At 41.2% G+C, this 16,803-nt stretch overlaps 1 protein-coding gene across 1 annotated transcript; it reads right to left on the bottom strand.

Moving 5' to 3' along the window:
• Window positions 1-8,188: 8,188 nt before the first annotated feature.
• nudt5 (nudix (nucleoside diphosphate linked moiety X)-type motif 5) lies at window positions 8,189-16,463 on the bottom strand. Its single transcript, XM_041781105.1, has 10 exons — window positions 16,426-16,463; window positions 15,998-16,070; window positions 14,910-14,977; window positions 14,785-14,837; window positions 14,574-14,681; window positions 14,308-14,403; window positions 14,073-14,174; window positions 10,898-10,906; window positions 10,759-10,812; window positions 8,189-10,667 (listed from the first exon to the last, which is right to left on the bottom strand). Exons 2-10 carry the CDS (start codon window positions 16,052-16,054, stop codon window positions 10,558-10,560), a joined length of 657 nt encoding a protein of 218 aa, XP_041637039.1. The 5' UTR covers window positions 16,055-16,070; window positions 16,426-16,463; the 3' UTR covers window positions 8,189-10,557.
• Window positions 16,464-16,803: the final 340 nt, after the last annotated feature.

The following is a 16,803-nucleotide window of genomic DNA, read 5'->3' as shown; positions in this document are numbered from 1 at the left end:
TATGCAAATTGGATTTTGGTGTCATAAACATTCAATTTTTTGTTTTTCAACGAAACTCATAGATGGCATTGTGTCTCAGGGCTCTTTGGATCACTGAAATCAATCTCAAACACCTGTGATCATTAGTTTGCCAGGTGAGCCCAATTAAAGGAAAACTACTTGAGAAGGACGTTTCACATTATTAGGCAGGCCACAGGTTTCAGCAATATGGGAAAGAAAAAGGATCTCTGCTGATGAAAAGTGCCAAATAGTGCAGTGCCTTGGACAAGGAATGAAAACATTAGATATTTCAGGAAAAATTAAGCGTCATCATCGTACTGTGAAAAAATTAGCGGCTGATTCAGAGCACAGACAGGTTCGTACAGATAAAGGCATAATGAGGAAGGTTTCTGACGGACAAATACATCAGATTAAGAGAGCAGCTGCTAAAATGCCATTACAAAGCAGCAAACAGGTATTTGAAGTTCCTGGTGCCTCTGGAGTCCCACAAACCTCAAAGTGTAGGATCCTCCAGAGGCTTGCAGTCATGCATAAACCTACTATTTAGCCACCCCTAACTAGTGCTCACAAGCAGAAACAGTTGCAGTAGGCCCAGAAATACATGAAGATTCATTGTCAAACAGTCTTGTTTATTGATGAGTGCCGTGCAACCCTGGGTGGTCCAGCTGGATGGAGTAGTGGATGGTTGGTGGATGGCCACCATGTCCCAACAAAGCTGCCATGTCAGCAAGGAGGTGGCGGAGTCATGTTCTGGGCCGGAATCATGGGCAGAGAGCTGGTAGGCCCCTTTAGGGTCCCTGAAGGTGTGAAAATGACCTCGGCAAAGTATATAGAGTTTCTGACTGACCACTTTCTTCCATGGTACAAAAACAAGAACCATGCCTTCCATAGCAACATTATCTTCATGCATGACAATGCACCATCTCATGCTGCAAAAAATACCTCTGTATCATTGGCTGCTATAATCATAAAAGGAGAGAAACTCATGGTGTGGCCCCCATCCTCCCCTGACCTCAACCCTATTGAGAACCTTTGGAGCATTCTCAAGCAAAAAAAAGTCTTAGGGTGGGAGGCAATTCACATCAAAACAGCAGCTCTGGGAGGATATTCTGACATTTTGCAAAGAAATTCAAGCAGAAACTCTCCAAAAACTCACAAGTTCAATGGATGCAAGAATTATGACGTTGAAATCAAAGACAGGGTCCTATGTTCACATGTAACCTGGCCTGATGAGATGTGTGATGGCCGAAGCCGCACAAGGGTAATATTACTCAAACCCACACATTAACCTCCTATGTTCCTCACAAGCCTTTATTTTACAGTAAACCACATAAACATTAGTTTGATTTGTTCATTTTACCACAAATAGTTTACACAATTTGATTTGGTATTAGATTATTTATGTGTTTAATCTTAGATTGTTTGAACTAGGTGCGCACAGTTTGGTCAATGTAAGATTACACATGTTTCTTTTGTTCTAATCCTTGTTTCTTTCTTTGAGTTACCTGGATGGTGGGGGAGGGAACTTCCTGGTACAGACAAAAGGTGTGGCCAAGGGCAGAGAGGACTTTTATGCTGAAGCCACATCATTGGAGCAGACCATGAGCCATGATGTCATGGGGGGGTTTTGGGTTTAGTTAGGTTTGCTTTGTATTTAGTTTAGTTTAGTGTCCAGTTTGTCTACCCCTCTTGTGTTTTATTTGGTTTGGCCAAACCTATAAATTCACTCCCTTTGTCTCAGTGTGTCAGGTCTGTTTATTCAGTTTACACCTTAATTTTGTTCTGCTTACTTAAAGTTCTATTAAGTTGACCTCTTTTATAGGCCTTGTACATATAAGTTGGTTTGTAAATTTGGTTTTCCTTTGTTTGGGTAAAATAAAAGCCCACATTTTCTTTAAAAGTACTCCTGTGTCTCATGCCTTACTGCCTGGTCCCTGACAATTGGTGGCAGTGGTGGGATCATTCAGTAGAGGTCACAGGATTTTTTTTTTCTTCAACAAAAATGTTTTGACTTTTTCCCCCTTTTCCCCCTGACAAAAAGAGAAGAAAAACGGAAAAAAGAAAAATGCATCGTGGTGCAAAATCTGGAAAAAACAAGCAGGCAGCTGGTGAGGAGGAAGAAAATGGAGCTTCTGGGGTGGTGGAGAGCACTGAAGGTGAAGGTAAGGAGCCAACTCTGTCAGACCTGATGTCCATTCTACAGACCCACATGGGGAAGCAAGAGGCCTGGGAAGTCAAGCAGAATGAGATAACTGCAAGGCAAGAACAACGTTTCACAGCTCTTAAACATCAATTTCAGCTTTTGCAGTTAGAAGTTCAGACCAGAACAACCCCAGTACCTGATCCTCAGTTTTCAGACTCTGACCCAGACAATGCAGATGTTCCACTTTCTACCACACCCAATCCTCCAGTCCATGCTGAGGCCTCTGTTAGTCAGTTTCGACCACACCATGAGCCCAGATTGGAAAAATTGACAGATAATGATGATATTGAACATTTCCTGGTCACATTTGAAAGAATTGCCATAGCGTGCAGGTGGCAGAAATCTGATTGGGTTTTTCACTTAATTCCACTGCTTACGGGCAAGGCTAGAGGAGCTTATGTTCACATGGACACTGATGACTCTCTTGATTATGACCAGGTGAAAGCAGCCATCCTCACCAAGTATGATATTAACTCTGAGACTTACAGACAAAGATTTCGCTCACTGGATGTTGACCCTGATGAGACCCCAAAGGAGCTGTATGCAAGACTCAAGGAATTGTACGGGAAATGGGTCCAACCTAAAGGTAAAACTATCCAAGAAATAAATGAGATGATAATATTGGAGCAATACTTGAGAATGTTGTCCCCTGAGCTTCAGGTCTGGATCAAAGAACATGACCCCAAATCAGCAATGGAGGCTGCTAAGCTGGCTGATGTCTTTGTGGCTGCAAGGAAGAAAGGACAACCCTGGAGTTACAATGCATGGAGAACAAAGGACAACCGCAGACCAGCCCAACAGTTCCAGCAGGGGGCAGTAACCAGTGTGGGTAAGCCCTCCACAGGGGAGAACCAGTCAGCTAGCAGGCCAGCAAAGCGTTCAAGTAAAAAGCTCATTTGTTATCTTTGTGGAATAGAAGGCCATACAAAACCCATGTGTCCCAAAAACTCTGCTAAAATGACACAAATGTGCTTTGTACCACGTCCCTGTGCTGAAATTGAGCTAAAAAAAATGACCAGTCTATTAAAATGACCAATTGAAATTGATGGAACCACCATTAGGACCCTGCTCGACTCTGGGAGTGATCAGACACTGGTGCATAGGAAGTTTGTTTCATCCAACATTATCAGCAACTACGACACCATTCCAATTTGTTGTGTTCATGGAGATGAAAAGGCTTATTCAACAGCTGACATGTACAAAAAGATTGATGGTCAAACTTACCTGCTGAATATTGGAGTTGCTGATAACTTGCCTTTTGATGCTGTGGTAGGAAGAGACCTACCAGCTCTTTTTGATTTGTTGGAGCCAGAACAAAGTTTGAAGTGTAATGCTGTTGTAACCAGAATGCAAGCCAAACAACTTACAGAGTCCAATGAAATTCTCAGTGCACTGCCCTTTTTCAGTGAAGAGTTGGAGACTATACCCGGGAAGTCTAGGAAAACTCGCAGTCAGAGGAGGCAGGAAAAATTTCACAAAACACCTGTAATACCATCAACCAACACTGAGCCAGAACTACCACTGGGTTTCAAATTGCCTGCAAATATTACAGAAATGCAAGGAAATGATCCATCTTTAGTGTCTCTTTTCCAGAAGGTGAAGGAGAAGGAGCCTGGAGCTGAGCTGGACTCCAAGGGAAATGAGTATATCCTGCAAAATGGGATACTTTACCACCAACAGGGTTCAGTATTGCAGCTAGTGGTCCCCCAAGTGGCTAGAGACACTGTACTCACTTTGGGGCATTCTGGTCCCTGGGCTGGCCACCTAGGTAAGCACAAGACCACAGCACGCATCAAAAATAATTTTTCTGGCCTGGTCTACGGAGAGATGCAGCCCAATTCTGCAAAAGTTGCCCTCAGTGCCAAATAACATCTGCTAAAAAAACCCCTAGAGCTCCTCTTCAGCCACTCCCCATTATTGGAACCCCATTTGAGCGCCTTGGGATGGACATTGTGGGTCCTGTGGAGAGAAGTAAAGCAGGAAACCGTTATATGCTGGTCATAACAGACTATGCTTACAAAGTATCCAGAAGTTTTTCCCCTAAAATCCATAAAAGCAAAATCGGTTGCCTTCTGTTTGGTACAATTCTCCTCCAGGGTGGGTTTCCCCGTGAAATATTAACTGATCAGGGAACTAACTTCATGTCCACTCTGCTGAAACAGGTGTTCAAGTTACTTGGTATTAGGAGCCTCAGGACTACGCCCTACCACCCCCAAACTGATGGGTTAACCGAACGGTTTAACCAGTCAATTAAACAGATGCTGTGGAAGTTTGTGAATGACAGTGGTACAGACTGGGATCAATGGCTGCCCTACCTCCTCTTTGCTTACAGGGAAGTACCCCAAGCCTCTACTGGTTTCTCTCCTTTTGAGCTGTTGTATGGTCATGAAGTAAGGGGACCTTTCGCCCTGTTGAGAGAGATCTGGAAGGGAGAGAAGGGTGGACTCTGTTAACATTGTTTCCCATGTGATCTGGATGAGAGAACGACTGGAGAAGATGAGTGAGCTCGCCCAGTCATGCATGGCAGAGGCACAGCAGCAACAGAAATCCTGGTACAAGTCAGCCCGGCAAAGGTCTTTCAACCCAGGACAGAAAGTGCTTGTGCTCCTCCCCACTGAAGAAAACAAACTGCTGGCCAAGTGGCAAGGACCATTTGAAATTTTGAGGAAGCTGGGCCCAACAACATACAGGGTATCAACCCCAGGGCAGCCTCGCTCTAGTAGGGTCCTACATATAAACCTCTTAAAAGAGTGGGTGCAGAGACCAGAAAAAAAAGCAGAAGTGATGCTCATCAAAGGTGTGCTGGACGAGGAGGAAGTGAATGAGCAATACTTGCCTCCCACTAGTGACCTGGTAGGCCTGGACCTCAACCACCTCACGGAAAAGCAGCAGCACCAGGTGAGATCTATCTGTAATTCAGAAATTTTCCAGGAGACTCCTGGGAGGACAAACATTGTTGAACATGACATTGTTGTTAAGGAGGGTGCTTCTGTGAGAAGACTGAGTTACAGGATCCCTGAGCGCTTGCTGGTCTCACTGAAAAAGGAGATCGACCTGATGCTGTCTCTAGGGATCATCGAGGCTTCAAAGAGTAAATGGTGTAACCCTGTGGTGCTGGTACCAAAGAAGGATGGCAGCATAAGATTCTGCATTGATTTCAGGTATCTGAATTCCATCTCTCAGTTTGATTCATACCCAACACCAAGAATTGATGACCTGCTTGAAAGGTTAGGTAAAGCAAAATACTTAACCACAATAGACCTCTGCAAGGGTTATTGGCAGGTTCCACTCACTGAGCATTCCAGAGAGCTAACAGCCTTCAAGGACTCCCTGGGGGCTCTTCCAGTTTACAGTCATGCCATTTGGACTCTATGGTGCACCAGCAACTTTCAAGAGACTCATGGACTAGGTACTTTGTGATTTTTCTGGTTTTGCTGCAGCGTATCTGGATGACATTGTTATTTACAGTTGCACCTGGGAGGAGCACCTGGAACATCTGCAGGCTGTCTTGGATTGTCTTCATTCTGCCGGGCTGACTGTCAAACCATTAAAGTCTGTCATTGCTGCTGCAGAGACAGAGTACCTGGGTCACATCATCGGCAATGGGGTAATACGCCCTCAGGTCAACAAAATCCAGGCCATAGAGTCTTGTCCCTTGCCGCAAACAAGGAAGCAGCTCCGATCCTTTGTGGGTATGGCAGGCTTCTACCATCGCTTCATTCCTCACTTCTCCAACCGAGCAGCCCTCCTCACAGACCTGACTGGATCCCGGAGCCCCAATCAGATCCAGTGGACAGAGGAGGCGGTGGCAGCTTTCATTGACATACAACAGTCATTAAGTAAGCAACCTGTTTTATACAGTCCAAATTTTGATGAACATTTTATTCTACAAACTGATGCTTCTGACCGAGGTTTGGGAGCTGTGTTACTCCAGGAACCACAAGGAGACCGGCATCCTGTCGCCTATATCAGCCGGAAACTGTTCCCCAGAGAGGTCCGGTATTCTACAGTGGAAAAAGAGGCACTGGCTGTCAAGTGGGTCCTGGATTCCTTCCGGTATTACCTTCTGGGCAGAGAGTTCACTCTCGAGACGGACCACAAGGCACTTCAATGGATGGAGAGGATGAAAGACACAAATGGGCGAATAACACGCTGGTATCTGGCTCTGCAACCCTACCGGTTCAACATTCGGCATATCCCAGGAAAAGACAACCTCACTGCAGACTACCTCTCTCGCTGTTCCAGCGAGGGTCCTGAAGGGGGGGAGTGTGTGATGGCCGAAGCCACACAAGGGTAATATTACTCAAACCCACACATTAACCTCCTATGTTCCTCACAAGCCTTTATTTTACAGTAAACCACATAAACATTAGTTTGATTTGTTCATTTTACCACAAATAGTTTACACAATTTGATTTGGTATTAGATTATTTATGTGTTTAATCTTAGATTGTTTGAACTAGGTGCGCACAGTTTGGTCAATGTAAGATTACACATGTTTCTTTTGTTCTAATCCTTGTTTCTTTCTTTGAGTTACCTGGATGGTGGGGGAGGGAACTTCCTGGTACAGACAAAAGGTGTGGCCAAGGGCAGAGAGGACTTTTATGCTGAAGCCACATCATTGGAGCAGACCACGAGCCATGATGTCATGGGGGGGTTTTGGGTTTAGTTAGGTTTGCTTTGTATTTAGTTTAGTTTAGTGTCCAGTTTGTCTACCCCTCTTGTGTTTCATTTGGTTTGGCCAAACCTATAAATTCACTCCCTTTGTCTCAGTGTGTCAGGTCTGTTTATTCAGTTTACACCTTAATTTTGTTCTGCTTACTTAAAGTTCTATTAAGTTGACCTCTTTTATAGGCCTTGTTCATATAAGTTGGTTTGTAAATTTGGTTTTCCTTTGTTTGGGTAAAATAAAAGCCCACATTTTCTTTAAAAGTACTCCTGTGTCTCATGCCTTACTGCCTGGTCCCTGACAAGATGTTTTTGATTAAAATAGCTTTTGATTTCAGTAAATATGACCTCCTAATGCTGTAAATTTAACAAATGACCATTTTCAAATCTTTACAACCTATAAAATGTTTTGAAATTCTCTTGTGCGTAATAATTTGCAACAGTGCATTTTGAGATTTTTATTCTTGAAAAAATAGTTATCACTGGGAGGTTCTTCACTAACATTTGAAATATGCTCTAATGGTTGATGACTTGAAAATTATACTGTCATTTGCATCGACTATTTAGGACAATCACAGAAAAATATCATTTGCAAAATAATTTGGAACAAGGTGTAAAATGATGGCGGGGCCACTTTCATATGCCTCATCCTGAAGATTGAAAAGTTAGTAAAACCAATCTTACGATGGTTAAGATATGCTTAGTGATTGTGTATGCTTAAATGGCTAGTTAATGGCTAACAAGGAAAATAGCCTATCATTTTCAGGATTTTATTCATCTTGTTTGATCTTCTTTAGTCGCAAAAGCTCAAATCAATCATTTCTTCAAATCAAAATGTTTGTTTACAGAAAAAACATGGTAGCACTGCCTCGTGCTTACACCAAGAAGTACAAAACAGTCAAGTTTCATGTTCAAACATGGGCCATATTTCATTTAATGTTTAGAATTTGCTGCGGGCCAATTGAAAATGAACTGCCAGCCACATTTTGTCCCCGGGCCATAGTTTGGACAACGCTGGTGTAATCCATCAAGGTCATTTATACAATTGTGGTAAGAGGGCTCATTGAAACACTTGAATTCAATAGTAGGGTCGTTGTCTAGACATGATGTTGTGTCTGGAATTTTAAAAAATCGCAACAGCTCAACCCCATTTTGAGGGAAATCCTGCTGTGCCACTCACTTTGACTTGTGTCACTTTACACCAGCATTCCATGTGAATACAACTTCCTGGCAAAGACCTAAATACTACTTATGTTTCATTCATTTTCTCAGTTGTTAATGAACCAAACAGACTGACACAAAAAACACACATTCATGTAAGAGCAAAGGCTGTATTACATTTATTCACTGGTTCGTTATTTCTAATTTCTACAATATCCATGTCAAGTTATTGCACCATAACAAGTTTGGAGGCACAGCATGAATAATTTCCTACACAATAATGACAACAAAGTACCTCTGCTGTACATTACAGTTGAACTATAAGGTAAAAAGTGTACCTCATCATTCTGTGATACTACTAATACATAATCCAAAAACTGTACGTAACTGTTAAAACTATGTATGAGTCATATGTGACTAATAGCTTGTCCATGTCCTCTAAAGTTAGTGAGTGAAGCTAAGATGTCTTTACACAACATTTAAAAGTGATTTAAGCTTGCACAGTTTAGGTATTGGAATGCTTTTTGGTTACCTGTGGGTTGACTGGATTTTCAATAATGGAAAGTGATTTAAACTTCATGTGCCATATGGTAATGTAAGGTTGACCTCAGAGGGATAATTCTGTATTTTTCAAGTTGGGTTTGATAAGGTAGTTGGCAATAGTAGTGACATTAGACTCCAGTGATTTCAGTGTCCGTTGTCCCTTAAGAAGACATTAATGAGTTTTAAGTAAAAATGGGCTGATAACGGGTTGATTTTTCGCCAAGAAAGCCTCAGTGATTGGTCTTATTTTGCAGAGGGAGCTTCAGTTACTGGCTATGTGTTCTTCCGCCTTAGTGAATCGCAATCTCGTGATCAGCTGTTTTGGTCTGCAGCTTTGACAGAAACAACAATAAACTAAGCTACAAAAAACTGGAGAGCAAGTTTCTTGGTGGTGTAGATGTTGGAACTGTGAGCCCATGATCACAGAAAGTTACTGTTCTCATGAGTGGGCCTTCACAACACCTCTTCAGGACATTTTTTATCAAAGATAGTGGCTCGTGGATGCCTGCAGCCTGCATCTCCCCCCATCCAGATTTTCCTGCCTCACTGAACACTGGTGTTTTACAGACCTTCAAATTTCCAAAGATGAATCTTAGAAACTGACCCCGACCAAAAGAGATGAATGCATCCATGGCATCCATGTGCGTTTATTGCCATGGCTTTATTCTTCTAATGGATAATAATTTAACAAGCTACAGCTGCCACAATATGTGAACTGTATGAAAACATGTCAGCGTTAGAAGTGGAAACTGAGCTGAAATAACTAGTTTTAGTTCAGTTTGTTGTCATCTCTGTTGAAGCCAGCAGACCCAAACTGCTGATCAGATATGCTGAGGTGGAAGAGTATGTAGACGAAGCTTGCATTGCAAAATAGTGCCAAACAAGGCGGCTTTCTGAGAAGGGAAAAAGCTTCAAAAATTTTTGATAAAGCATAGTTTCAGGCAACATTGTCTTTTAGCCAAGTTTTACCTAAAACTGGTCTGTTACACCGTATAGCCCAGCTTCTCAAAGCACATCATATTTGAAGGGGCAACGCCGCTGGAATCACTGGAGGTTATAGCCACTACTACTGCCAAATACCTCATACAACCCAACTTCAAAAATACTGAGATATCGCTTTAAAAATCAAAATGCTTGCACAATTTCCTAATTTCAACTTTAGTTAAATATTGCGACAGATTTCAAGCTTGAACGTTAGACTTCTTCACCATTTTTATCTTCGAGTTTTTTCTTAAACGCAGATTAATCTCAGGGGGCTTCAAGGTTTTAGAGGAATTCAGTTTTTGCAATAATCAAATAGTAAAAACAATTACGTCACAACATTAAATGTTAAACAGTTAAGGAATGTCTAACAGCTACAACATAAAATTTGCAGCAAATTTTAGTCTGCTACACCTCATGTAATCTCGTAAAAACCTGGAATTGTTTGACATTAAAGGCATACATCTATGCCTGAAAAAAATCCTACATCAGGTGGGCCATAATTTAACAACGGGCCACTGTAAGCTTCAGGCCTTTAGGTGTGGGATAGTCCAGTAGAACATGTTGAATAAGCAAGGCTCCTTCTAAAAGTAGATCTATTATTTGGACAGCAACGCAGTTTTGATCGTGTTGTTTCCAATGGAAATCCACTGGGGTGGAAAATGAAGGCAAAACGAAAAACAGCATCATTATCCAGTTAATTATGGACCTTCCAGTAAGTTAGATTCCTAAATGTTTTGGTTTTTAAGAGATGGTTTAACTATTTAAGATTAATGCGACCACACACACTGTTGTATTGTGTCTTCTGATTGCCCTATAGATGGTCATTGCACTTCATAATAAGATTATTAAAATATAAGGTCAAATGGTGCTTAAAACCCCAGTGCAACGACTCTTCTTACCATGTTATTACAGTTTTGAAGAGTTGCATTTTATTTCAACAGTATTTTCCAGTCCTATGTAGGAGCCTTATGTAACAGTAACATCCTAACCACTGAGCATCACTGCTTCAGGACCGGGAGCTCCCTTGGCTTAAAGAAGGCCTGAACCATCCCCATGGCAAAGATGTACACTTTGGCATCCACCACGATATTTTCTTTCTTTAGGAGATCTGGAGAACCAAATGGAGCAAGTGTTAAAGAGATTGAGGGAGTTGAGCAGACATTTTAACGAAAGACTGTGCAGAGAGGTTGAAGCCTCACCATCTATTTTCTGCTGGAACTCTTCAAGAGGAAGAAGAACGACTTCAACAAACTCTGGAAAGAGAGGAAGAAGGTGTGTTCTTTGAGTTACAGGATTTAAAAAAGGGCAATATCAGATTTAATAAGAAATTCAACTCACCTCCATCTCCTGTGGAAGAAAATAGAGAAAAAGATTATCAAGCATGTTTTTAAAACACAGATAAGAGTACGACATGTTCATATAATACAGTCAACTGCAATGGTTCTCAACTGGTCATCACCAGGATCCATCACCAGCTGTTCAAATGGGGCTTCTCCACAATGACTTTTGGCAGTGCAAACCAAGTCGTGCTGATACCCTGGGCCATTAGGACATTCACAGAGCTGTCCCTAAGCCACTCCTGTGTTGTCTTGGCTGCATGCTTAGGGTCATTGTCATGTTGGAAGGTGAACCTTTGGCCCAGTCTGGGGTCCTGACCTCTGGAACATGTTTTCACACAGGATATCTCTGTACTTTGCTCCATTCAGCTTTCCCTCAACCCTGAGCAGTTTCCCAGTCCCTGCTGCTGAAAAACATCCCCACAGTATGATGCTGCCACCATCATGCTACACTGTTGGGATGGTGTTGAGCGATGCCTGGCTTCTTCCAGAGGCAACATTTAGAATTGAGGCCAAACAGTTCAACCTTGGTTTCATCAGACCAGAGAATCTGTTTCTTACAGTCTGAGAGCCCATCAGGTGCATTTTTGAAAACTCTAAGATGGCTTTTATGTATTTTGCCCTGAGGAGAGACTTCCGTCTTGCCACTCTGCCATAGAGCCCAGATCAACAAAGAGCTGCAGTGATGGTTATCCTTCTGGAACTTTGTCCCATCTCCCACAAGTCCTCTGGAGCTCAGTCAGAGACACTGTAGAGGAACGATGCACTGCTCAGCTCTGCCCACCTTTGAGCTTGAGTGAAATAATCTGGGATCTTTAGCAATGCAAACAACAGCTTTTATGTAATTTCAATGTTTTCAATCTATTCAATAAAACAATTTTGCAAGGCTTAAGTCAGATATAATGTAGTCATACAAATATTCAACCATCTCCATAACTTTTCAGTGCAAGATATTTTACTTTGAACAGCCATATCACTTTACACAAAAACAAAACTCACAGCAGCACCAACAATTAAGAACAATTAAGTGCAATTGTGCAAATGGCTATCCTGCTTTTCATTTCTTCTGCTTTTTGGCAGTGAAACCATCATTATTTTTTCCTGGGGCCCAAAATGATCAATTACTATATTAATATAAATACTGGCCTACTTTCCATGCCCAAAACCAAACTCCGAACCTATGGAGACAGAGCCTTGAGTGCTGCAGCTCCCACCCTCTGGAACACTCTTCCTGCAGACATTCGTAGCGCTCCATCTCTGGACATTTTCAAAAAACGTCTCAAGCACCACCTGTTCACCACAGCCTACAGTCTTCACTAAACCACCCCTTACACTCATCCTACCCCTCACAAAGTTTGTCCATGTATATATGATCCTGTAAAACGTCCTTGGGTTTCTTGAAAGGCGCTATATAAATTCAAGATATTATTATTATTATTATAAATATATCATATATATATAGATATAGATATATCTATATCTTTTTTTGGGGGGGGGGATTTTTAACGTTTTTAAGACCCACTGATGCTAAATTTATAAGACTGGAATATTCATAATAAATATACATTCAACATGACTCTTAATGGCTTTAAAATGGCAACCTGTTGTCCACAATATCTGATCAGAGCCTGAGATTAATTTGCTCGACCTGGGATCAGTGCAGAGTCCAGAATGAGAGAGAGAGGAGGATCCTTCTGAGATGTTTCCCTAACGGCTGTGCTATTAGTCTACTGTTCAAAGAGCTATAAACCCTCACCTACTGAGTGAAAACCTGACCTAAAAGCACATGTCTGATCCACAAAATTCATTCTTCTGCATGTCCATTCTCTCTGAATCCCCCTAACATCCCTGCGCGCGTCATGAAGTGGCTCATCTCCATGCGTAATTATGTATGTGAGCGCTGCACCAAGACCAAAAATGCTGATCTCTCATGTCACAGGACAGCCTGTGTCCAGGTTAGGAATACATTTTCAGTTATAAACGATTTGTTTTATCATTATGAGAGTAATTTTTACCATTTAGTGGAGGGACCTGAAGGCAAATACGGGTAGGATTTATAAACTATGTTCTGTTGAAACGTTAGTGATCAAGACTGTCTTGATGCACGTCTTGTTGACGTAAAATTAAACTGTATGTAAATAAATGTAGCTGGTATTAGTTTGGCATTACAGATTCTTTATAATGAGGGATTATATCAGGCTGACATTGAACTGAATCACCAAAGCAAGATATATGTCTGTGTTTGGAGCCGACAGACAATTACACAGGGAAAGTGTTTGCAATCATGAGAGCAGCTGTTTTAATCCTCCACAGGGAGAGAAGTTGGTTTTGCAAGGCAAAAACCTCTGAGTTTCATTAAGGTCTGAGATGCAGAGAACTAGTCGGAGTTGAGGGCAGGGCTGGACTCGATGAGAGTCCGTGCAGCTGCGCACAGTGGTAAAATTCTTCATCTTCAAAAAAATAATCAATATTAAATTAGACAAAATAAATCCTTTTCCTCCAGTCTTAAAAGGCATGCAGTCTGTATCAGCCTCTTTTTGGGTAGTGTAGTTGCCGAGTTGGGGTGATGAAGCAGTCTGCCATGTGTCTTTTTATGACGTTCCTCCCTGCTCTAAAGAGAGTTGAACCATATCTAACTCATTTATTGCATCGTATTACATCCTTTCCTTGGTATAATTAAGATCATGATAAATAAGTCAAAATTTGTATTTTAAACACCTAAGAGGGTAAATAATAACAATGAACATATTTTTTAAAATTTCCATCTTTTTTTCCAAAATGTCTTGTGGGCCAGATGACACCTGCAGGCGGGCTGGAATTGCCCCGCAGGCCGCAATTTAGGGATAGCTGCGTTAGACCATTCCATCAGTGTTAAATTGTGCCAGTTTCTGATGATCTTGCAAAAAAAGCATTCTTGCACCCAGGCCCACCGTGCATTTGCAAGCACGACGCCCCAGCTCTGCCTCTGATTGGCTAAAACTATGGCTCTGGCTAGCTGTGTTTGCTGAAAGCAGCATCAGTTTATATCATATATTAGATTGGATAGCCTTATTGGGACACAACAAAAAAACACATGGAGTTTTTTTTCCCTCTCTCATTTTCCAAAAGACAGAAATCCAGCATGGTGACGGAGAACTTTAATCCATGCTTTTAATATAGCACGAGTGTTGTCTTACCCAGCTGTTGAGTTGGGTTGATATTCTCCCCTTCGTCTCCATTGATGTTCACCAGGACGATCTGTGTGGTGCAGTTAGACAAACCAGGGTCCAGACAAGTCACTGGAATCAAAACAACATTACTACTTTCCCCTCTTGCTGACCTCAGACGCTCTCCAACAGGAGACAAGATTCAGGGGAGAGAGAGAGAGCTAATGCAATTAAGTGTACAGAAGGTTTTTTTGTGCAATGATACCTGGAGTGACTCCAACTACTTCTCCTTTATAGCCAGTTTCTTCTTTAAGCTCCCTTAGTGCAGCTACCTCAGCAGTCTCGCCTTCATCGATCAGTCCTGACAACCACAGAGACACAAAACATTACTCTGAGATTTTCAGAATGAGCTGGGAAGTCAAATTCAAGTATCTTTTAAATATTTTCAAAATCCTCTTAGATTTAAAGACAGATATGGGGAAGCTTAGGTGTGGACAGACTCTCCCTGAATTCCATAGAAAATCTCCAGACCTGCAGGAAACTCCAGAGTGTAGCATCCCATGGGAGGACGAAACTGCTTCACCATCACTACGCAGTCTTTGTGGAGCGTCCGTTTAAGCAGGGCGATGATTCCAACGCCTGCAGAAGAAATGCATTACAACCTGTACAACTCCACATCAGCCCTCTCTATCAGTACAAGCATGTCTACACAGGAGAGAGGTGAAAGACAAGGGAATCTCACCATCTGCATCTGTGTTGGTCCGTCTCGTTGTCCTCTTCGCCGTCTCCCACATCCTAGAGGATGAAAACAGATTTATGCAGGAAACTTGTGCAACTGTCAATTAACGTCAGACAAAAGAGGTGTACCTGACATTTCCTGCAGGATCGACGTATGTTGTCTTCTCAAGCTGTATCCATTTTCCTCCTGCAATGATCTGCAATAATACCAATACACAACACAGCTCTAAAATGTGAATAGTTCCCAATACAGCTATCTCTGCTCTGTTATAGCTACACTTAAGCTGCAATAAAAGTCGAGAATTACAAAGCTGATAGCCAAAATAACTCAACTGTGATCACAAACATTCGGCCAAGAAAAGCATTTGTTAGACTGAAAGGAAACTTTGTAAAACAGCTAATCAGAAATACAACAAATCATTTTTTTTTAAATTCTCATTTCATTGAAACAATTCAGTACACAGAATGCTGGCTTTGCAGATCTTCACATTATCATCTCTCTCTTTTTTTCAGACAACAAACCAACATTTTCTGATAAATAAAAGAAAAAAAACAAGACATCAATCAATAGCCGAATGTAAGATGATATAAACACCCCTGACTATAAGTTACAAATCTTAAAAGTACACTATTTTTCCTCTTTAATTTCATTCCTGTAAGGACTCATGATTGTTCCATTCTCCCCTTCAGTCTGGGAAAAATGCCTCATTTGTAAGGAACATGCATTTGTTGAATGAGCAGTAGAGTATGTGGGTTGCTACCATAAAAACTGCCAAATCCTCTCTAGTAAATGTTATATCGTTTTTCCAAAAGGAAATGATGAGCAGGTACTGCATGATCGCATGTATTCATGTAGATTTGTGGTGTTGCTACTCAAAAAGGAATCCTTCAAAATATTTTTCTTCAGTAACCACAACTAAGATACAGCCTAAAGATAACCAAAACCACCTCTGGATTTCACTGCAAAGGTAAGAGAAAAACTGAGCAAAACACACCTGAATAAAGCTCATATCCTTATTTTAGTGTTATTAGAGACACCACTAAGGGACTAAAAATAAGAATTAGCAATTAAATTAAACACAACATGCCGAATAACGAGTACATGTCAGCTTATTTAACTGTCTTAAGTACGTTAGACTATTTTGCAACACTTTCAGATAGTTGTCATACATTTGTATCACAGAGAAATCCCATATGAACACTGAAAATGAACCTACCTCCTCTTTCACTACGTGTGGAGTTGTAGTCACTTTGGCTTCCTCTGGATTACTCATTTTAGTATGTGGACAACTGAAAGCACAGAAAATTGAGTTAGGAAGCTTAGTTATGATTGCAATACGGCTCACTGCAAGCTCACCATGGAAGTAATACAAAAAGACTTCTAATGCCTACACTGCTGTTGTACTGGACTAGAACTAGAACAGTCAATGAACTGGACGGGTCTGATCATGGGTTGCTCAATTAGCTGCAACAGAAAACGCCGCTACACAAGTTACCACTCCCCCTGTTAATTCCTCATATTTAGCTTGTCTTTTTCTTTTAATTTCACAATAGAGCGCTTATCGGTCTCTCTGGGGTATGGAGCCCGTTAAATTTTAACTTTAAACCATTATTTACATGCAAAAAAAGAATAAACTTAACTCACGTGAACTCCGAACCGTTTTGTATCAGTGGTAGTATAGAGGTTATATTAACTAAGAGATGTCACTGTGACACTACTTCAACGTACTGAAAACGACACCTGAGTATTGTTACGGCAAAGCAATCTATGATTATTTAAGATTTTCTTCCTCAGTGTTAGGGAATATATGTCGTACAAAACTCCTAAAATAATAACATAAGGAAACATTTTCGCGAAAGTGCTGGATTATAAAAAAAAATCCGAAACACATAAGGGGACACGGTAAGTTAACAGAAAAAGAAAATCACCAAGTACCAAAGACACCAGCAACAAAGTTTCATGTTATTTTTTTCTGTAAAGTCAAAAATTCTAACAATTAAACATTTAAATGTTTACTTTTGT

Source organism: Cheilinus undulatus, linkage group 23, assembly GCF_018320785.1.
Source record: "Cheilinus undulatus linkage group 23, ASM1832078v1, whole genome shotgun sequence".
In the NCBI taxonomy this organism is placed as follows: Eukaryota; Metazoa; Chordata; class Actinopteri; order Labriformes; family Labridae; genus Cheilinus; species Cheilinus undulatus.
This window is presented reverse-complemented; position numbering and strand designations above follow the sequence as displayed.